This window comes from Nothobranchius furzeri, chromosome 12 (genome assembly GCF_043380555.1).
Source record: "Nothobranchius furzeri strain GRZ-AD chromosome 12, NfurGRZ-RIMD1, whole genome shotgun sequence".
NCBI classification, from domain to species: domain Eukaryota; kingdom Metazoa; phylum Chordata; class Actinopteri; order Cyprinodontiformes; family Nothobranchiidae; genus Nothobranchius; species Nothobranchius furzeri.
In genome coordinates this window covers 9,250,065-9,272,161 of record NC_091752.1, presented here as the reverse complement: position 1 = coordinate 9,272,161, position 22,097 = coordinate 9,250,065, and the positions used below count along the sequence as shown (strand labels likewise).

Genomic DNA, 22,097 nt, shown 5'->3' with positions numbered 1-22,097 from the left:
ACCTTCATTATGATGAAGACATTAAGACGATCTTGACCTTCATTAAGACAAAGACGTTAAGACGATCTTTACCTTCGTTAAGACGAAGATGTTAAGACGATCGTGACCTTCATTAAGACAAAGACGTTAAGACGATCTTTACCTTCGTTAAGACGAAGATGTTAAGACGATCGTGACCTTCATTAAGACGAAGATGTTAAGACGATCGTGACCTTCGTTTAGACAAAGGTGAAAAGCTCGATTTGACCACTGAATCCACTTGTTTGCAAAAATTGAAACTCTTGTCCAAATTCATACCTAGTTTTGTTTACAGTGTTCCCAAAGTTAAAGTTCAGAGTATCATCAGAGGCCTTGTCACCGAAAAAAAGGACCTCGGTCTGTTTCACTCAGAAACAAGAAGTTCTGGTTTAACCCCGTTAAAGCACCGATGTTGAGCATTGCTGTTGCCAGGTTTTACCAACATGTACATCTTAAACTCAACATGGTGATCTCTCCTGGAATGAACCAGTCTCTCAGTTTGCTGTGGAGGAATACGAAGCTTTGCAGGACACCTTACACCTGGAGAAGAACCTGAGGACGGAGGCAGAAACGTTTGCCAGAAACGTACGTTTTTATTAGATGGTTCTTTTCATGCACTGCCTGTGACTTTCACCACGGGATTTTTTTTAATCTATCACCCTGTGGTCCTTCCAGATGCTGGTGGAGCAGAAGAAGCTGAAGAGGCAGAGTGATATCCTGATGCAGAGCAGCTCGTCCAGTCTGGCTCTACAGGAAGCTCTGAGTCAGGTGGTCAGTCTGACCAACGACCTGGAGGTTGAGAGGCTGCAGCACCAGAACCAGGTTTCCTCCTTTTGGGTTCTTTAGCCTGACAGGTTCTGAGCAGAGATACGGACCGTCCATCCACCCTATGGACGTGTCTATGCATTCGGTTTTTGATCCGGGCGGTTTTGCAGGCCTCACCAGCTAGATTCCTGTGTAGAGCAGCAGTATAGCTTGAGGCCCACTCCCACCTTCTCCGGCACTCATGGAGAACAATTAGAGCTGAGTGGGATCGCTGACCTCTTCAGTGCTGGGTGGAGGTGAGCCATATCCTTCACTTTAGCAATAATTAAAGCTCCTGTAAAGGAGCGGCCATTGTGGAGTAAATGTCAGCTGGCAGCTTCCCAGAGCGGTCTAGGAACCATGCTTGTGGTGGATCTGCAGCCAAACAACGTTTGATACATTTACGGCTTTTAATCCCCATCAGGACGTTTGTAACTAAACAATCAGTGACTCAGCCTGGAGCTCTCCTCTGCAGACACTTAGCAGGGTTGTTAGCATCTAAGCTAAGCAGTTCTAACTGATGTTCTGCTGATCTTCTGGTCCATCCTCAGAGGAGGCAGATGGAAGAAAAACTACAGAGCTGCGAAGCTCAGAGGGAGCTAACCACACTAAGGCGTAAGCTGGAGCTTCTGGAGGAGGAGAGGACAGAGAGCACCATCAGATGTTTCAAAGCTGAACAGGAAGTCAGAGATCTGCATTTTACAGGTGAGGACTGAACAAGTGAAGGTGAGGAACCCTGGTCCTCAGTGGCCCTCTGTCCTGCATGTTCGTGTCTCTGCTACAGCACACCTGTCACCAGTCAGGTGTGTGGCAGCGTAGAAACAATGCTGTTGGAAACATGAGGGACTGGGTGGGGGGGCTGGGGACCAGGGCTGAGAAACACTGGTTTAGAGGAACTTCATACAGCTCAATGCTTGTGGAATCTACTATGTATATTTTTTTAGCAGACGCTTTTGTCCAGAGCGACTTACAGGTGATAATCAAGCCAGCAGGTCGCCCTCGAAGCTAACAACAAACACTATTCAGTCAATCCTAAGTGGCAGTGAGGCAGCATGAATAATAATAATAAAGATGATGATGATGAGGATGAATGAATGAATGAATGAAAGAAAAAAAGAGGCAAGTGAACACGGAGTGTGCTGTAGAGTTGGGCACGGTCATCTACCAGTCATCCATTTCTATTTAATTACTGATTAGCTCTGGCGGCCATCTTAAAAGTAGTTGATTCCAAATCATTTATCCATCATCCATCCACCCACCCATTCATCCTTCCATCATCCACCCACCCATCCATCCATCATCTATCCATCATCCATCCACCCACTCATCCATCATCCATCCATCCACCCATTCATCCTTCCATCATCCACCCACCCATCCATCCATCATCTATCCATCATCCATCCACCCACTCGTCCATCATCCATCCATCCACCCACCCACTCATCCTTCCATCATCCACCCACCCATCCATCCATCATCTATCCATCATCCATCCACCCACTCGTCCATCCTCCATCCATCCACCCACCCACTCATCCTTCCATCATCCACCCACCCATCCATCCATCCATTCACCCACTCATCCATTCATTCATCCATCCATTCCTCATTCATCCATCCATCATCCACCTACCCATCCATCCATCCATCCCTCATTCATCCATCCACCCACTCCTCCCACTCATCCATTATTCATTCACCCACTCATCCATCCATCCCTCATTCATCCATCCACCTTCCACCCACCCACCCATCCATCCATTCATTCACCCACTCATCCATTCATCCATCCCCATTCATCCATCATCCATCCACCTATCCACTCATCCATCCATCCATCCATCCATCCATCCTTCCACCCATCCATTCATCCATCCACCTACCCACTCATCCATCCATCCATCCTTCCACCCATCCATTCATCCATCCACGATCCATTCACCCACTCATCCATCTTCCACCCACCCATCCATCCATCCATTCACCCACTCATCCATTCATTCATCCATCCATTCCTCATTCATCCATCCATCATCCACCCACCCATCCATCCATCCCTCATTCATCCATCCACCCACTCCTCCCACTCATCCATTATTCATTCACCCACTCATCCATCCATCCCTCATTCATCCATCCACCTTCCACCCACCCATCCATCCATTCATTCACCCACTCATCCATTCATCCATCCCCATTCATCCATCATCCATCCACCTACCCACTCATCCATCCATCCATCCTTCCACCCATCCATTCATCCATCCACCATCCATTCACCCACTCATCCATCTTCCACCCACCCATCCATTCATCCATCCATCATCTCCAGGTTTGGTGGTTCCTGGACTGGACCCCAGACTCCAGCAGCTTCTGCTTCCTTGGACTTAGGATGACATTCCTTTGTCCAAACGAGCTGGAATCTCTTCACTCGGGACACGGAGAGAAGGAGACAACAGACATTTTAAATTGAGTGATTCTGAATGGGTCACTTGTTCAAGTTGTGCTATGATGACAGTTAAACTGATGTTTGGTTTTTACGTAATCAGTGATGAAAACATGACTGAGTCAAAGCTAACATGATAACCTGAATCAGTCGTTGAATTATTCAGATGTCTAATGATTAAATCTGTAAACACGAGATAACCTGATGAGATAATCTGCTAGCATGCTGAGCTAATCTCTAAAACGTTTTTCCATCCCTGCGGTTTGCTGCTGGTTTGTTCTAAAGCTCCATGTTTATCTGGACAGTGGAAGAACTCCAGAAGAAGCTGCAGACTGTTGCTAACCCACCTCCTGCTCCTGCACCTCCGCCACCACCTCCACCTCCCCCACCTCCTCCACCTTCATCCTCCAACCCTCTCAGGTCTGAACTTTCTCCCGTAGCTTATGAGGCTCTTGGTGGCGTTGAAGCATCATTCAAACCCAGATGGTGTGGTCTTTAGGCTGGTTCTGTTCTCATCCTTCAGCTCATGTTCCTTCTTTTAGTGAACAAACCCAAACCGGAAGTGACCTTCTGGTTCTACGTTCTCCTGAGAAATATCTAATAAACTCTCCTTCTTCACAGGAAACAGTTCATCTTAGACCTGCTGGTGGTTTTAGAGTCCAGATGGACTTGAACCGTCTAACTAGCTGGTTAGTGGCTGGTTAACCAGCAGATGAACTACTTGGTTTAGTTTCTTTGTTTAAATGGCTCATAAAAACTAAGCAGTTTATTTATAATTAATGTCTGAATGAAAGTTAAACATTATTATTAGTTTTCCTGGTTTGGAGGATAGAGGTTAAGGATCTAAGATGATAAATTAGTTTGATTCTGAAAACTTTAAAACGGCAGCTGCAGGATTAGTTTCGTGACTTTTATTAAACCTGAGAAAATATCTGACTCTGAATTCAGAGGAAACATATATATAAAAATATATTTTATATCAGGTTCATTTCTGATCACCGTCTCATCGCTCATGATGTGTCGTCATTTCTTTGGATCTGAAAGAAAAAGCTTTGCTGAAATTAACATTATAAAAAAATAAAATGACCAGAACAGGAAGTCCAGATGTTGTTCTGTCTCCTGCTGCAGCGCGCTGCTGTCGCTCATCAGGAAGAAAAAGGACGTCAGCGACGACGTCCAGCTGCTGGAAACGGACTCGACCAAACCTCCAGGTGAACGTCTTACTCACTCGCACACGCCCTAACAACCCTGCACACACACACACACACACACACACACACACACACACACACACACACACACACACACAAACGTGCACACAACTACACACACACCTACACACACACACACACTCACTCACTCACTCACACACACACTCAACAAACGTGCACACACACACACACACACACACACACACACACACACAAACGTGTACACAGACACACACACTCACAAACATGCACACACCTACACACATGCACACACACACACACACACACACACACACACACACACACACACACACAAACGTTTTTTACAGTTTTACCATAAATAAAAAAAACTTCATAAACTACAAACAAGATAAATAAAATTAAATGTTCCCGTTTCTTTGAGCCACAAACAACTTATTAAAATCACAGAAATTAATAATAATTAACCAGAAAAGTACGAACAGGAACTGAATCGTCCCTTTATTTTTGACTCAAACTTTTATTTTAATGTTTTTATTTGTCGGTAATAACTGAATTAATTCCATCAAAGCTTTCATTCATGCTAATTATTCACCCATTTTCTTTGATTAGTTTAAATTCTGGTCTCCTTTTAATCTCTTTCACGTACGATAAATGCTTTATGAGACCATCGTTCTCAGAAATCTGCATCTTTGGCCTTTCAGACCCAGATGTTAAATTCTCTAATTTGTGCCGGCAGATTCCAGCCTTGACCCGTGGGAGCGGTTTGATGTCCGTGCTGACTGAACAGGTTCTGATGTTAAACAGTTATTGAATAAGCGAGTCCTGAATTGGGCACCAGGCTCACAGCGTTAGTTGAAATTCCATCCAGGGATGAATGGTACCACCCAAGGATCTTCTACTCTGACACCTGAATAATAGATTCTTTTTAAGCACTAAAGGGAAATATTTTGCTATTACTTCTGAACAAAACGTTTTTTTAAAGACATTTCTATGACAAAGCGTTCTGTTGTATGTGTCATTGAATGTTCTATGTGAGGAAATTAAATATTCGCGTTGCTTTGTGAATGGGCAGCATTATTGCAGAATTACATGTTTTGTTCTCCTCACTTTGAACCTCTCCTTGGAAAACTTTTGTATGACAAACAGCCGAACGGTCGGAGCCTTTACACACACAGAAAACCTTGCAGCCTTAGTAACTCTTATGAAACCATGACAATAATCTGGATTATATCCATTGTGCACGGACTGCTTTTAGACCGTGCTTTGACTGAGGTCTGCTTTAGTCCAACAAGTTGCTCATCAAATGAAGCAAATTAAACATCACTTTTAACATCTTAACAGTTATTAATAATAAAATCCTTTTGTCACATTCTGCTTTACAAACTTGTTTTTTCTGTTTGATCAGTGTGCCTCTTTGTCTGAGGCGAATTCCTGTTTGGCCCTCCAGGCTCCCGTAGCAGCTGTTCCCTGTTTATATAGCAGTGCTGATTTATTTATTTAAAGGTCAACTTCACTGAAAACCCCTGTTTCAATTATTATTTCTGATTCTAACAGGTCACTCTGAGCTTCTCATGCAGGCTGAACATGAAAATAGTCTCCTACACCTACCTCCTGCAGTAGCTTCCGATAGAAAACAGACGGTGAAACTCTAGAATTAGAAAAGCCTGACAGAGCTACGTCACACTGTCACTAACATTCATGGACTCACCCATCTGGACTCATGACTGGGAAGCTGTTGTTGGTTTAGCATCCAGGAAACAGCAGAGAACGTCTCTGCTAGTAGAAGCTAACCGTTAGCATTAGCAACTCCACCACACAGCAGAACTCCTCCAGGCTTGTGTTTTTTGTGGAGATAAAACATCAACGTTGCAGAGCAAATGGAGTCAGTGGTACAGTCGTGTTGCTGTTAACCAATCAGAGGAGATATGTCCAGATATCAGGAAGTAATGGGCCATTCCCATCTGTACCGGGTCGGCCCGGGCCGGGTAGCGCAGGTTGTTTACATATCTGGGTGGCCTGGTATTTTTCCGGGCCAACCAGGGCTCATTCTCAGCCCTCTTCTCGAGGGGGTCTGCTTCAGGCCGACCAGGGCCAACACACCCACTGCTGACAGCAAATTCACACCTTCTATTAGAGCAAGCCTCTGATTGGTGGGTAGAATCAGCCCACATGGGCTTAAGACAAGGATGTGTGGAATCAACCGGGCCAGGCTGGGGCCGACTGGGGCTACCCGGCCCGGGCCGACCCGGTACAGATGGGAATGGCCCAAAAGACTCCAGATCCGGTGTCGGTACAAGATCTGCTCAGGTGCAAGATCGGCTCAGGGTCCGTCGACTGCCAATGACGTCAAAGTAGTTGATTGGCTGAACATGAGTCATACGGAATTACGTAAACATGTTACGTTGTTATCACGTTACGTTGGTCCAGGCAAATCTTTCTGTTGGAAAGATGGACAACTTTTACAAAGAAATCCATCATTACCACTTTGAAAATACACTTTTAGCATAGAGCTGCATGTATATTAGGGCTGAACGATTAACTGCGTGTGCAATTAAATTGCGATGTGACAAAAGGAGATTTTCTAATCGCAAAGGCTGCAATTTGGCAGCGAGTGGTTAGCGCAATGCTAATATACGTGGAAAAACCCATAGGAATGCTAATGCTAATATCACTGATTACATTCTTACAAATTATGAATTAAAAATGTGCCAAATGATTACATTTGGAGTCTAATGGAAAGTAAAACTACCATCAATCAAATAAGTACAGACAGGTATTTTAGTAAAGCCAGAAAACTTTTAACTCCAGAGTTTTGGCTAGCAGCTATGAGCGTACCTGAACTACGCATGGACAAGACGTCAAAAACTCTAAACACAAAATACTTCAATAAACAGGACACACTTCTTTCCTGCAAATACAATTTCACAGGTGTTGCTAATACCATATGATCCTTCAAGGGATGTGCTCAAAGAGGAGTTCAACATTATGAATACAACATAGTGTTTTATTTTACAAATACCACTATCAACACAAACTTACGTCTTGAGAAACATTATTTTAACAACGAAACTGCTAAATTCTTTCCAACAGTATAGATGTGTAGTGTATTTTGTCCGAGTGGGTTTGCCGTACTTTGATGTCATCGGCAGTCGAAGGACCCCGAGCCGATCTTGCACCCGAGCAGATCCTGTACCGACACCGGTCGTCTGAAGCTCAGCGCTGATGTAGCTCACTTTTACTTCCTAAAACAGGAGCGCCAGAGCGTTTTCCCCCAGGACACGACTTCTAAGGTGTTCATCCCTACTAGAGATCACTGCAGACTATTGATTAAACGAGTGTCCCACACCTTTAAACATCTACACCGATTCTCATGTTTGTGCCACCTGCTGGTGTAAATCTGTACCTGTAGCCTCATTAAAAGATGAACTCTGGACGTTTCAGGCTTTATGGATTCAAAAATAAAAAACTTTGTATTTCTGAGTGAATTAACATATAAAAATTTATAAGGATGGGAAGCTTAGGAGAAGTGAAGACAGACCATAATAATCAGACCAGTGTTCCTGTAGAGTGGACCTTTCTGACTCCAGCTGCTTGTTGTGTGTTCCCATTAGAGGTGGACATCCGGCAGCTGGCTGTGGATGAAATGATGCAAAGGATAAAGAAAGGAGTTCAACTTCGACCCGTCGGCCAATCGCCAACCAGAAGCAGGAGGAAGGTAACACCAGTTTAATCCAGATGTGCTGGTTTTTTGTTTTAAAACCACGTTTAGCTCCAGCTCCAGGTGGAGAAATAAAACAGGAAAACCGGCTGGAACCTGCTTGTTGCTTGAGTCGTTTTGTTGTGTTTACCTCCGTAAATTATCTCTGAGACTGGAAACTCATAAAAAGGCACGAAAGTAAAAAAGATTTGAACAAATATCTTACCTGAACAACCTCAGCACAGAGAAACAGAGATTAGACTCAGTTACAAAATGTTTCTGTTGTTGGAACAAAACTCTAGTCTGAAAATGCTCCCAATGGTTTTTGAGGTAAAGTGAGTTTTTCCAGACTTTTATTCTTTCCCGATGATTTGATTTACCTGCCAGTCAAGGTGAATTTCCACCTGTAACAGCTGAACTGAATCCAGTTTATGGGAAAGCCTGCTGGGTTTATTGAATCTGTAAGTAACCTGATCCAGGATTAGACCTGAACCCAGATCCTGAATCTGAGTCAGATTCAGGCCCGGATCCTGAGTGATGGTACCGGCTCTCCTCACAGGTAAAGCCAGTGGATCTTCATGTAGAAACAAACCTCTCTTCGGGTCTTTGTGAGCTCAGTGTGTGTCCTTTAAGTCTTTAGATGTATTTTTTATTGATTTATTTACTTTAAGCAGCAGAAGTTCTTTGTTCCACAAACAGAAAGTTTGATGAAAACCAGCAGAAAACAGAATAAGTCTGCTGCAGGCAGACGCCCAACGCTGCACCGCAGCTGTAAAGGATAATTGATGTGTGTGATTGTGTCAGAAATGTGTTTTCAGCTGCTGGAGTAAAGAAGCGGCAGCGTTCTGAGGCCCGAGGGTGTTGTTTTGTACATATATTGTTCAGTGCTCTTAAATCCATCAGTGTTCTGGATTATCTAAGAGCTTCTTGTTTTGATAAAACATGACATGTGGTCAAGACATCTTTTAGTCTGCTTGTTCCTCCGCCTTAACAACTCCGCCAAATTAGCTAGCATTAGAGCCTGCTCTGCAAAGTAATTATAAATAATGAGGATGGAAAAATTGTCATGACTCAAAATGATTGTGTGTTAACACATTTGCTTCTTGTGGAAAGCATACGTACCATGCTGGACTAGGATTTGCGGTGAGACATGCAGTTCATCTGTTTAAGTGCTAAATGAGGAAAAATAAGTATAATGTGTCAGACTGCTGTTTATTTACCAAAGCCATTTTCTCCTCCTATTTTCCTCATCAGATGGAGAGGCTGCCCTCTAATTCCGCCTTTCAAGAACTTAAAGGCATCATGGTAATGGGACTCACGAACGAACCCTGCTTCACTTCTCCAACTTTCTCTGTTTCCTGTCAGAAACATTTATTTCTGCTGGAAAAAGGTTTTTATCCAAGATTATTAAAGTCAAACATTCAGCCAAAACCTGCAAACTTTGACTTTTCTCTAAGAAACAAGCAGTTCAGCTGTTTGTAAACAGGCTGTCCACACCTGTCCCTGTCTCCGTCCACCTGTCTAGGAGAACTTCAACAGAAGCCGCCCTCAGCCTAAGCAGGTGTCTCTGTCCCGTGGTGGTGGTGATGATGATGATGAGCTACAGAAGATCCTGCTAAGACGGAGAGATGCCCTCCAGTCCCAACACAAACCCTGATCAGCTGATGGTTCCTCTGGAGAAACGGCACCGAGCCCAGCCGATAGTTGGTGTCCTGGTGCTGGTTTTGCTCCTCTGCACCACCGTGCTGCTTCCACACTGGATCACAGAGACAGAAGATCAAATCTGGAATCTTTCCGTTCAAATGTGTTGATTTGATTCCTCTGATGGGTAAATTAGTCTGAAAGTGCTTTCCTTGTTAGAAAAATGGAAAAATCAGAACAGCTTTTCTCTGTGTGTGTGTGTGTGTGTGTGTTGTGTGTGTGTGTGTGTGTGTGTGTGTGTGTGTGTGTGTGTGTGTGTGTGGTGTTACCGAGCACACACCACCTTTCAAGGCTCATCCAGCTATTTTTACAAGAGCCCAATGATTCGTTTGCTCTGTGATAAACAGGGTCGTGAGTTTGAAACCTTGAGCTTTGCCCAAATCAAAATGAGTCTGAATGTTTCTGTTCAGACCAGAGCCGGCCTTGTGGCTCCCAAAAGGCCAATCACAGGCCGGGGTTTTCACGGCTGCTCTGAGTCACTGGCCGCTCTTTCAGAGATGGGTTCTGCTCTGCTGAGTTCTTGTTAGGTTCTGCTTCCTGTTAAGTAAACACTTGTGGGACAACTTAGGGAGGAGATGGATACCAAATACACCGCCTGGCCAAAAAAAGGCTCCACCTGGATTTAACTACACAAACAGCTAAGAGTCTCCTACTGCAACAACTTATTTAACCCAACTGGTGCCATAAGCTGCTTCTCATTTCCCAAACAGCCGTGTGGAAAGACACATCTGGTGGTGGAAAAGATGTTAGTGTGTGTGATAAGGGTCCGATCATTGGCATCAAGCAGAGAAAACATCAAAGGAGGTGCAGAAACTGGGTTCAGAACTGTCCAACGCATTATTAAAACTGGTCTGATGAGTCCAGATGGACCCTGGTCCAGAGTGATGGTGCATCAGGGTCAGAAGAGAGGCAGATGAAGTGATGCACCCATCATGCCTAGTGCCTATTGTACAAGCCTGTGGGGGCAGTGCTATGATCTGGGCTTGCTGCTGGTGGTTAGGTCTAGGTTCAGCAACAGGATGTGCTCCAAGAATGAGGTCAGCCGACTATCTGAATATCCTGTATGACCAGGTTATTCCATCTTCCTGGATCTTCAGTGCTTTGGTCAGCTGACATGCTGTTTTTAAATGCGCTATATAAATAAATTGGATTGGATCTTCCCTGATGGCACGGCCATATTCCAAGTTGACAATGCCAGGATTCATCGGGCTCAGATGGTGAGAGACTGGTTCAGGGAGCATGAGACATCATTTTCACACGTGGATGGGCCACCACAGAGTCCAGACCTTAACCTCACTGAGAATCTTTGGGATGTTGGAGAAGGCTTTGTGTAGTGAATGCATGCTGTCATCAGAGCTAAAGGTGGTCCAATGAGTTTGAACCTTTGTTAGTGGAGACTTTTTTTGGCCAGTGTAAATAAAGCTGTTGCAGTTTGTAATTTAGTCCCACTTCTCTCTAACGTCTTAAATTCAGTTTGATTTCAACAGATAATTTGCATCTTTTAAATTTCCTCTTGTGTCTCCAGCAGTAGAAGGCCAGGGATCCTGTTTTTAGATTGTTTCCACTCCTGCTCGGTTACTCTGGTCTGAGTCAGTCCCTCCTGAATTATCAACTATCTGAACTCTTTTGAGTGTTTTCCAGACTCACAGCTGATAAATCTGGTTACCGGCCCAAACACCAGCTTGTTGATGTTTGCCCATATCTCTAATTCAATCAGACTCATTTAGGTTTGATCTGATGTAAGATCCACTGATCAATATAAAAAAATCAAAGTGATTTCCCAGAGGAGAGATGCCGATAGCTTCTTCCTTTAACATGTTTGATGATGAGCAGGACCAGCTGGAAAACTAAATGTCAGCGGAACGTCCCAATAAAGCAATTTTCAAAATAAAAGTGTGTTTGATAAAGATATTATCGATTTTTGCATTTTGGGTCAATGACCATGTAACCGATGTATTGTTACGGTGTATTGTTACGCTCCCAGTAGCTGCTGTTTGTGTCCTCCTGCAACACCAACCTGCTACAGGAGGGTGTTTGGCTCAGACTAGCCCTGTAGGCTACACGTGGTCCGATCCAGGCTGGATCACTTTCCTTCTCCAGTGAGTCTCTGAGAGGTTCCTGTGTTTTCACCCGCTCAGAGGAACCAAACTGAGGAGCAGAATGAACCGGGACCAAGCTGTGATTTGGATCCTAGCATTTATGCTGTGTTTCAGAGTGAAGAGTCAGTTTTGTTCAGTAAGGAAATAAAATATTCAAACCTTTGTCTAAAAATCACAAACCAGTTCTGATTTTATCTTCTCAAAGAATCGTTTTCCTGTGCTCATCTCTCAAGAGTCCACCATAAATCCTTGACCTTTACCGAACCGACCTTCTTGGACCACTCCATCTCAGCTTGGTTTATGCTTGACGCATTCACTTTCTGCGCGGTGATGCGGCTCACGGATGGAACGCGCTTCACAACTCTCAACGTTTATGGTTCATGCGGCTTGTCTCTGCGGTGAGCCAATATTCTCCCAAACTGAACGGGGCAGCATGGAGCTCTACGGCATGCAGCCAACACTACACCATAGTAGAAGTAAAAATTACTGTTTACAACATGGCATTTCAGCATTTTTTAAGGTTGGTTTATGCTTGACGCGTCTGCACGGCTCCGCGCGGAAAAGTTGCGTCATTTTAACAACCACGCGCCTCCGCACGGCCCAGAATTTCCGCAACGCGCACCTCGGAAAATTTCTAACCACGCGGACGGACGGACGCGGAAAAACATGGCGGACCGGCAAGAACTAGTATGGCAGAGGTTCGTTTGTAGGATTCAGCTCTCAGAGATCACCGGGATCATGGACGTAATTTTCACTTTAGAAGTGGGGGGGGGGGGGGGGGGCGGCACGGGGGTCTTTACAGTATGTTCTAGTGGGAAGCAGGCTTCAACACAAACAATTGTTTTCCGCTTGGTCCTAGAGCTCAACCAGTGTCAATTTAATATACCGTAAAATTGTTTTTGGGTGGTAAAACGTGCAGCGGTCAAAACTTGACTCCCCCCCCCCCAAATTACGTCCATGACCGGGATCAACATGTTAATAATTCTTGAAGAGAAATAGCTCGCACTGTCGGAAAAGATGAGAACGCTGTTAAAAAATGTTGGAATGTCATGTTGTAAACAGTAATTTCTACTTCTACTATGGTGTAGTGTTGGGTGCATGCCATAGAGCTCCATGTTGCCCCGTTCAGTTTGGGAGAATATTGGCTCACCGCAGAGACGAGCCGCACGTACCATAAACGCTGCGAGTTGTGAAGCGCGTTCCATCCACGAGCTGCATCACCGCGCGGAAAGTGAATACGTCAAGCATAAACCAAGCTTAACAGCGTCCTCGTCTTTTCCAACAGTGCGAGCTATTTCTCTTCAAGAATTATTAACAACATGTTGATCAAGGTGATATCTGAGAGCTGAATCATACAAATGTCTGTATTTACGAACCTCTGCCATACTAGTTCTTGCCGGTCCACCATGTTTTTCCGTTTCCGGCCGTCCAAAATTTCCTAGGTGCGCGTTGCGGAAATTTTGGGCCGTGCAGAGACGCGGTGGAGGGGCGTGGTTGTTAAAATGAGGCAATTTCGCCTTGCGGACCTCGTGGACGTGTCAAGCATAAACCAACCCCGGCTCCGTGCTTCAGAATCAGAAGTTTTTATTGCCATATACAGGTGCTGGCCAGTAAATTAGAATATCATCAAAAGGTTGAAAATATTTCAGTAATTCCATTCAAAACGTGAAACTTGTACATTATATTCATGCAATGCACACAGACCAATGTATTTCCGATGTTTATTACGTTTAATTTTGATATTTATAGGTGACAACCAATGAAAACATCAAATCTGGTATCTCAGAAAATTAGAATATTCTAAAGGCCAATGAAAAAATGTTTGTTTCTCTAATGTTGGCCAACTGAAAAGAATGAACATGAAAAGAATGTGCATGTATAGCACTCAATACTTAGTCGGGGCTCCTTTTGCCTCAATAACTGCAGTAATGCGGCGTGGCATGGACTCGATCAGTCTGTGGCACTGCTCAGGTGTTATGAGAGCCCAGGTTGCTCTGATAGTCGTCTTCAGCTCCTCTGCATTGTTGGGTCTAGCGTATTGCATCCTCCGCTTCACAATACCCCATAGATTTTCTATGGGGTTAAGGTCAGGCGAGTTTGCTGGCCAATCAAGGACAGGGATACCATGGTCCTTGAACCAGGTGCTGGTGGTTTTGGCACTGTGTGCAGGTGCCAAGTCCTGTTGAAAGGTGAAGTCTGCATCCCCATAAAGTTGGTCAGCAGCAGGAAGCATGAAGTGCTCTAAAACTTCCTGGTAGACGGCTGCATTGACCCTGGACGTCAGGAAACAGAGTGGGCCAACACCGGCAGATGACATGGCACCCCACACCATCACTGACGGTGGAAACTTTACACTGGACCTCATGCAACGTGGATTCTGTGCTTCTCCGCTCTTCCTCCAGACTCTGGGTCCTTGATTTCCAAAGGAAATGCAGAACTTGCTTTCATCAGAAAACATAACTTTGGACCACTCAGCATCAGTCCAGTCCTTTTTGTCCTTGGCCCAGGCGAGACGCTTCTTGCGCTGTTTCATGTTCAAGAGTGGCTTGACACACGGAATGCGACACCTGAATCCCATGTCTTTCATGAGTCTCCTCGTGGTGGTTCTTGAAGCGCTGACTCCAGCTGCAGTCCACTCTTTGTGGATCTCCCCCACATTTTTGAATGGGTTTGTCGTCACAATTCTCTGCAGGGTGCGGTTATCCCTAGAGCTTGTACACTTTTTTCTACCACATTTTTTCCGTCCCTTCGCCTGTCTGTTAATGTGCTTGGACACAGAGCTCTGCGAACAGCCAGCTTCTTTAGCAATCACCTTTTGTGTCTTGCCCTCCTTGTGCAAGGTGTCAATGATTGTCTTTTGGACAGCTGTTAAGTCAGAAGTCTTCCCCATGATTGTAGTGCCTTCAAAACAAGACTGAGGGACCTTTTAAAGGCCTTTGCAGGTGTTTTGAGTAAATCAGCTGATTAGAGTGGCAGCAGGTGTCTTCTATATTCAGCCTTTTCAGAATATTCTAATTTTTTGAGATACCAAATTTGGAGTTTTCATTAGTTGTCACTTATGAATATCAAATTTAAATGTAATGAACATTGGAAATACATTGGTCTGTGTGCATTGCATGAATATAATGTACAAGTTTCACGTTTTGAATGGAATTACTGAAATATTTTCAACCTTTTGATGATATTCTAATTTACTGGCCAGCACCTGTATGTGCCAAGTCACAACATTAGGAAATTGCTGTGGTATTTTGGTGCAGAAGGTAAGAAAGAAAAAAAAAATTAAGAGATAAGCAATATAAGAACTAATAACTCATGATAAAATTATTAATGTAAAAAGTGGCAGGAATTAGAGAAGCAGCTATCTACCCCGTGTAGGTACTAATCTGAGTGTTTTCTGAATGTTTCAAGCACAGCATCGGGTCACGTGGCTGGGACCAATCAACTTGAGTGGGCTGCCCTAGGATTTTCATTCAAAAGTCCAACTGCAGAGAAACTGTTTTTGTGGCGAGAGGTTCTGGTCCGAATGGATCTGAACCTTCTGCCAGATGGGAGGGAGATATAAGGAGATAAAAGGTTTCATGAAATGATCTCAGGAGCTTTGATGACTTCCTGAACCAAGGAGGTCCATCCTTCCTGCTGAGGTTCATGGGTGGTTCTTCACATTTAGGGTGGAGGTCTCACAGCTGCTGCTGCACACTCGGTAGCTAAACGAAGATTAGCAGCAAAAATGATACGGAGTTTGAATAATCACCTCCTGACGTGGTTACTGTGTACAAGCTATGGTGGATGAAGTCTAAAGGAAGAGCTCAGGTGGGTTTAAAGCCTTAAATCTCAGGTAAAAGCAGGCAGAAGCAGCTGAAAGCTTTCACAACAGGAGGGTTGAAATTGTTCTGGAAATGTCAAAAGAATGATTCAGACGGGAAGTCTTTATTAACCCCTCACTGACTGGAGTCTCCAAAGCTGGAGATTTCCTCAGGAATCAACATAAATATTATCCTCTCGTTTGTAGCATCACAGAAGACTCACAAATTAGAGGACCTTCCGTGATGTATGTAATTAATTAATCCGTATGTAATTAATCTTACACGTTAAAAATGATTATGATGGAGGAGAGGGGACTTCCTGTTCCTCTCGTTGATCTGACGCAGTTCAGGCTGCAATAAGGCTGGATTCCTACCTCCTACGGGTCAACCTTAAACCCTGATGTTTGTTTTAAAGGGACTTTCAGGCCATTCCGGAGCATTTCCTTGGAAAAGTTATAAACATCTGAACCTACAAGACTGATGTGCTAACGGCTAGTTGCTCAGGATAAAAGAACCTTTCAAACGCAAACAGCCTGAGGGCAGCAAGTTGCTGCTGTGTCCAATAAACTGTTAGCTCCATGGACATTCTAGTAGTGTCTGTTGATCATCTGGTTATTTCCGTGGATCATCTTGTTATCCTCACAAATCATCTGGTAATCTCCATGGATCATTTTTTCTCCATGGATTATCGGTAATCTTCTTGGATTATTTAGTTCTCTCTTTGGATAATCTGGTAATCTCTTTGGATCATCTGGTAATCTTCGTGGATTATTTAGTTCTCTCTTTGAATAATCTGGTAATCTCTGTGGATCATCTGGTAATTTTCGTGGATTATTTCTCACTTTGGATAATCTGGTAATCTCTGTGGATCATCTTATCTCCTTGGTTTATATTACCTAAATTTCACCAGCAGCTATAAGAAGCGCCTCAGGTGAGTTCAGCATTGAAATCCTACAGGAGTTTGAAACTGTCGACTAAAGGTTCATAAAATCATGTCAAAATACCTGTTGAGGACTAGAGATTTTTTGTTTCTCTAAATGACTGCAACACTGCACTAGCTGTTAGCTCATCAGTCTTAGAGGATGTAAGATACCTGTCCAGACAGAGGCTGTCCTGGAAGCTATCTACAGCAGATAAGATGGTAACTACGTCTGTCTTTTACACAGAAACATCTAATAATGACCAAAGCAATCATATAAAGTTAAGTCTAGAAGCAGTGAGGTTGAACAAAGCCGCCGTAAAGCTATCCAAGTGTCTTAGGCTGGATTTCCCCTTAAAGCCCCAGTCAGGGGTAGATGTGGAGCAGAGGACCAGCCGGCGCCCTTTGAAGACCACAGTGAGTGTTCTGCTGATTGTGGGCTTCCCGCGTGCTGTTTTGTCTCCTCTGACACCTGGACACATTTCCCAGACCCCTCCTTGAGTGCAGCCGCGAAACACGAGAGCTGTGAACTGTGGCCGATGTCCGTCACCCTTTGTGTTGTTCTGATAATTAAAGCTTTCGGCTTCATTTAGCACTGAGGTGTGATTTCCACCTGCCCCACCTCCCATCCCTAACACACTGAGGAGGAAATGTCAGCAAGACTCAAGGTCTCCAACCAGATTCAGCTTCAAAGACGTCCCCCGATTGGTTGGTTCCTCACAACACGGACACTAATCCCACACAGGAAGTCCAACTCATTTGATTTAGGATTTGGTTTTAGCAGCAGGACTGTAGGGGTGGGGGGTGGGGGCTCTGTAAACTAATCTGGTCAGGATGGATGGATTCTGGTGGATCGAGTGTGTGAGCAGTTAAACAGGAAGGACTTGGTTCTGATTTATGTTGTTCATGTCCTGTTTCTAAAATAGTTCTAGTCAAGGTTGTCCTTATCTAGGTAGCTTAAGTCCAGGTAGTCCTGGTCCAGATGGTTCTAGTCTAGGTAGCTCTAGTCCAGGTTGTTCTAGTATAGATAGCCCTAGTCCAGGTTGTTAAAGTCCAGGTAGTCCTAGTCCAGGTTGTTCTAGTCTAGGTAGCCCTAGTCCAGGTTGCTCTAGTCTATGTAGCTCTTGTTCAGGTTGTTCTAGTCTAGGTAGCCCTAGTCCAGGTTGTTCTAGTCCAGGTTGTTCTACACCAGGTTGTTCTAGTCTAGGTAATACTAATCCAGGTTCTTCTAGTATAGATAATTCTAGTCCAGGTTGTTTAAGTCCAAGTAGTCCTAGTCCAGGTTTTTCTAGTATAGATAGTCCTAGTTGAGGTTGTTTAAGTCCAAGTAGTCCTAGTCCAGGGTGTTCTAGTCTAGGTAGCCCTAGTCCAGGTTGTTTTAGTCTAGATAGCCCTAGTCCAGGTTGTTTAAGTCCAGGTAGCCCTAGTCCAGGTTGTTCTTGTATAGATAGCCCTAGTCCAGGTTGTTAAAGTCCAGGTAGTCCTACTCCAAGTTGTTCTAGTCTAGGTAGCTCTAGTCCAGGTTGTTCTAGTATAGATAGTCCTAGTCCAGGTTGTTCTAGTCTAGGTAGCCATAGTCCAGGTTGTTTTAGTCTAGGTAGTCCTAGTCCAGGTTGTTCTAGTCTAGGTAGCCATAGTCCAGGTTGTTCTAGTCTAGGTAGTCCTAGTCCAGGTTGTTCTACACCAGGTTGTTCTAGTCCAAGTTGTTCTAGTCTAGGTAATCCTAGTCCAGGTTGTTCAACACCAAGTTGTCCTGGTCCAGGTTGTTCTAGTCCAAGTTGTTCTAGTCTAGGTAGTCCTAGTCCAAGTTGTTTTAGTCCAGGTAGTCCTAGTCCAGGTTGTTCTACACCAGGTTGTCCTGGTCCAGGTTCTTCTAGTCTACATAGTCCTAGTCCAGGTTGTTCTAGTCCAGGTAGTCCTAGTCCAGGTTTTTCTAGTCCTGGATCTTCTACACCAGGTTGTTCTAGTCCAGGTTGTTCTATTCCTGGTTGTTGTAGTCCCGGTTATTCTATTCCTAGTTGTTATAGTCCAGGTTGTTCTATTCCTGGTTGTTCTACACCATGTAGTTCTATTCCTGGTTGTTCTACACTAGGTAGTCTTAGTCCAGGTTGTTCTACAACAGGTTGTCCTGGTCCAGGTTGTTCTAGTCTAGGTTGCCCTGGTCCAGGTTGTTCTAGTCTAGGTAGTCCTAGTCCAGGTTGTTCTATTCCTGGTTGTTCTATTCCTGGTTGATATAGTTCAGGTTGGTCTAGTCCAGGTTGTTCTATTCCTGGTTTTGTTCTAGTCCAGGTTGTTCTAGTCCAGATTGTTCTAGTCCTGGTTCTTCTACACCAGGTTGTTCTAGTCCAGATTGTTCTAGTCCTGGTTCTTCTACACCAGGTTGTCCTGGTCCAGGTTGTTCTAGTCCAGATTGTTCTAGTCCAGGTTGTTCTATTCCTGGTTGTTCTATTCCAGGTTGTTCTATTCCTGGTTGTTCTAGTCCAGGTTGTTCTATTCTTGGTTGTTATAGTCCAGGTTGTTCTATTCCTGGTTGTTCTAGTCCAGGTTGTTCTATTCTTGGTTGTTATAGTCCAGGTTGTTCTATTCCTGGTTGTTCTAGTCTAGGTAATCCTAGTCCAGGTTGTTCTACACCAAGTTGTCCTGGTCCAGGTTGTTTTAGTATAGGTTGTTCTAGTTTAGGTATTCCTAGTCCACGTTGTTTTAGTCTAGGTAGTCCTAGTCCAGGTTGTTCTACACCAGGTTGTTCTAGTCCAGGTAGTCCTCGTCCAGGTTGTTCTACACCAGGTTGTCCTGGTCCAGGTTGTTCTAGTCTTGGTAGTCCTAGTCCAGGTTGTTCTACACCAGGTTGTCCTAGTCTAGGTAGTCCTAGTCCAGGTTGTTCTACACCAGGTTGTTCTAGTCCAGGTAGTCCTGGTCCATGTTGTTCTATACCAGGTTGTCCTAGTCCAGGTTGTTCTAGTCTAGGTAGTCCTAGTCCAGGTTGTTATATTCCTGGCTGTTCTAGTCCTGTTTGTTCTACACCAGGTTGTTCTAGTCCAGGTAGTCCTAGTCCTGGTTGTTCTACACCAGGTTGTTCTAGTCCAGGTAGTCCTAGTCCAGGTTCTTCTACACCAGGTTGTCCTGGTCCAGGTGTTTGTAGTCCAGGTTGTTCTATTCCTGGTTGTTCTATTCCAGGTTGTTCTATTCCTGGTTGTTCTAGTCCAGGTTGTTTTAGTCCAGATTGTTCTAGTCCAGGTTGTTCTAGTCCAGGCTATCCGGGTACAGCTCACCAGAGAAGCGACACGGCTCTCTGGCTCTGCGTCTTCAGCTCCTAGCTTAGCTTCTTCCTCTGCTATCTGCTAGTGACTTGCTGACTTTAATTATCAGATGGAACACGCTTCTCCGTCCAGGAGAAACATACAATTATCCGCGCTGTGGCGTCTTTTCCTTCAGCCCTGTCGTCTCACCAGTACAATCTCATGTTTTGTTATATTTGTATTTTCCTCCAGCAATTAGAGGGGTCCTTTTGGCGTGTCGAGGAACACTTAATTTGACCCGTTTTGTCAGTCGTTTCATTTATTTTCCCAAACACAGTAATTGCCTGCTGGGGGGGCCTCGGTCCAGGCGCATCCATGTGTCCATCCTCACTCTGTGTCTTCTATTGATTAGAGGTTGTCTTCACTCGCTGACATTTACAGAAACACGAGAGCCAGCGGGCAACAAGCAAACTAAAACCTTTACATTTCTTTGTCCAGCTTTAAAGGACACCCGATGTTTGTTAAACAGGAAGTGAGACCAAAACAAAAGCACACCTAACATTATTATTACTATGAATGAAACTGTAGATTTATCTTGGTACATCTGATATCATCTGCAACAAGGATTTATGTTATGGTTTTGTTCTTCCCTCCAAAATTATAAATGGAGCACATGCAAGCTTAGTATGAGGATTGCTGTAAAGACTGACACTAGTCAGTGACTCGATGCAACCTGCTGGGTTCCTTATATAGGAAACTTGTTACTGATTGGCTTAATGACCTGACCTGTATTGGAATGTTTACTGTGTGAAGGTCCTTGAGATGACTCTTGTGATTTGGCGCTTTATAAATAAACTTGAATAGGATTGAATTGAGCAGCAGAAAATAAACAGGTCTGTTTACATCTTTAAACAAATCTGGTCTCTTTTTATTTATTTATTTATGTGTTTATTGATTAAAAAAGGGAAGTGTTGCCTCATAATCCACCACTGAGCCATATTTTAGTTAGGTATTAATAATTAAGGAACAGATGGAAGTTCCAAGTGAACATTGAAATAAGCCCCAGGCAGCAGCGGCCTTCTTTCACTGGTTTTGTTCATCGTGTCATCGGTCTGAATATGTCAGCCACCATTTTGGATGGCAGTTGGTGGTCATTGGTCATGTGGTTACGTCAGAAGGAGCTACCAGATCAGTGGCCTAGTGGTAGAGTGTCAGCCCTGGTACTGGGAGATCAGGGTTCAACTCCTGGTCGGGTCATACCAAAGACCCAACGCCTCCCTGCTTGACACTCAGCATTAAGGGGTTGGATTGGGGGGTTAAACCACCAAATGGTTCCCGAGCGCAGCCGTGTCTGCAGCTCACCGCTCCCCCAGGGGATGGGTCAAATGCGGAGAACACATTTCGCACACACATCAGTGTGTGTGACAACTGATGGGACTTTAATTTGAATGAAATATAGATCTACGCCTATCAAACAAAGTTTATAAGTTAATGGTGAACTAGTAACACCATGACTGGAACGGGTTATGGAGGAATAGGAATGAATATCAGGCAGGAACACAGTTGGGTGCATTCTTTATTAGGAACCTTCTTGTTTAAAAGCGGTGGGGATGAAAGTTCTGATATTTAAAAGTGATGGCGACATGTCCCCGGCGTCCCTGATTTAACTGCTAACCGGAACCATCAAAGCAGAGGTGAGCCAGCATTAGCATTTGCTCATAGTTTAGAAGTGGGACGACGTTTGGAAACAGCCCTGATGTGTTGGTGTTTTTGCATTTCTCCATTTTACAAAGGTAGACATTTACTTCCTTCTGGGGCCAAACGCCCATGCTAGGATCAGTCTAAACCCAAGATTTAGTAGATATTTTACACTAGACCTCTTTGGTACGGAGGGAATTAACAGTCAAATCCCACAGAGCGTTTGATGAAAGAAAACTGGTTTAATTGACCCTGATGACCCTTGTGAAGGCCATAGACCAGAACAAGGTCAGCCATGATGTTTTCCTCCTGCATCCAAGATGGAAGGGATACTTCTTCCTCACGTTTGCCTTTTTCCATCCTTCCTGATTGAAGCAGCTTTTCCCAACATGCAGGTCTAGCAGCGGGGTCAGCGGGCTGATGACCAGCTATGAAAAGGCCTTTCCCTGACTGCTTCTGCTAACAGGACAGACTGTTGGA

The 22,097-nt window shown here is 44.3% G+C and overlaps 1 protein-coding gene across 2 annotated transcripts in view; it reads left to right on the top strand.

Moving 5' to 3' along the window:
• shtn1 (shootin 1) overlaps nt 1-10,040 on the top strand; it is a 35,023-nt gene extending 24,983 nt beyond the window's left edge. Inside the window, exons 8-15 of one of the 2 annotated variants that reach the window (XM_015975228.3) lie at nt 509-603; nt 694-840; nt 1,374-1,527; nt 3,577-3,691; nt 4,400-4,482; nt 8,076-8,179; nt 9,416-9,466; nt 9,687-10,040. In XM_015975228.3, coding sequence (XP_015830714.3) covers nt 509-603; nt 694-840; nt 1,374-1,527; nt 3,577-3,691; nt 4,400-4,482; nt 8,076-8,179; nt 9,416-9,466; nt 9,687-9,818 — 881 coding nt within the window. In that variant the 3' untranslated portion in view covers nt 9,819-10,040. Of the gene's footprint in view, nt 1-508; nt 604-693; nt 841-1,373; nt 1,528-3,576; nt 3,692-4,399; nt 4,483-8,075; nt 8,180-9,415; nt 9,552-9,686 lie in introns of both variants that reach the window. The other variant, XM_054734399.2, reaches the window with a different exon arrangement.
• The last annotated feature ends 12,057 nt before the right edge of the window (nt 10,041-22,097 follow it).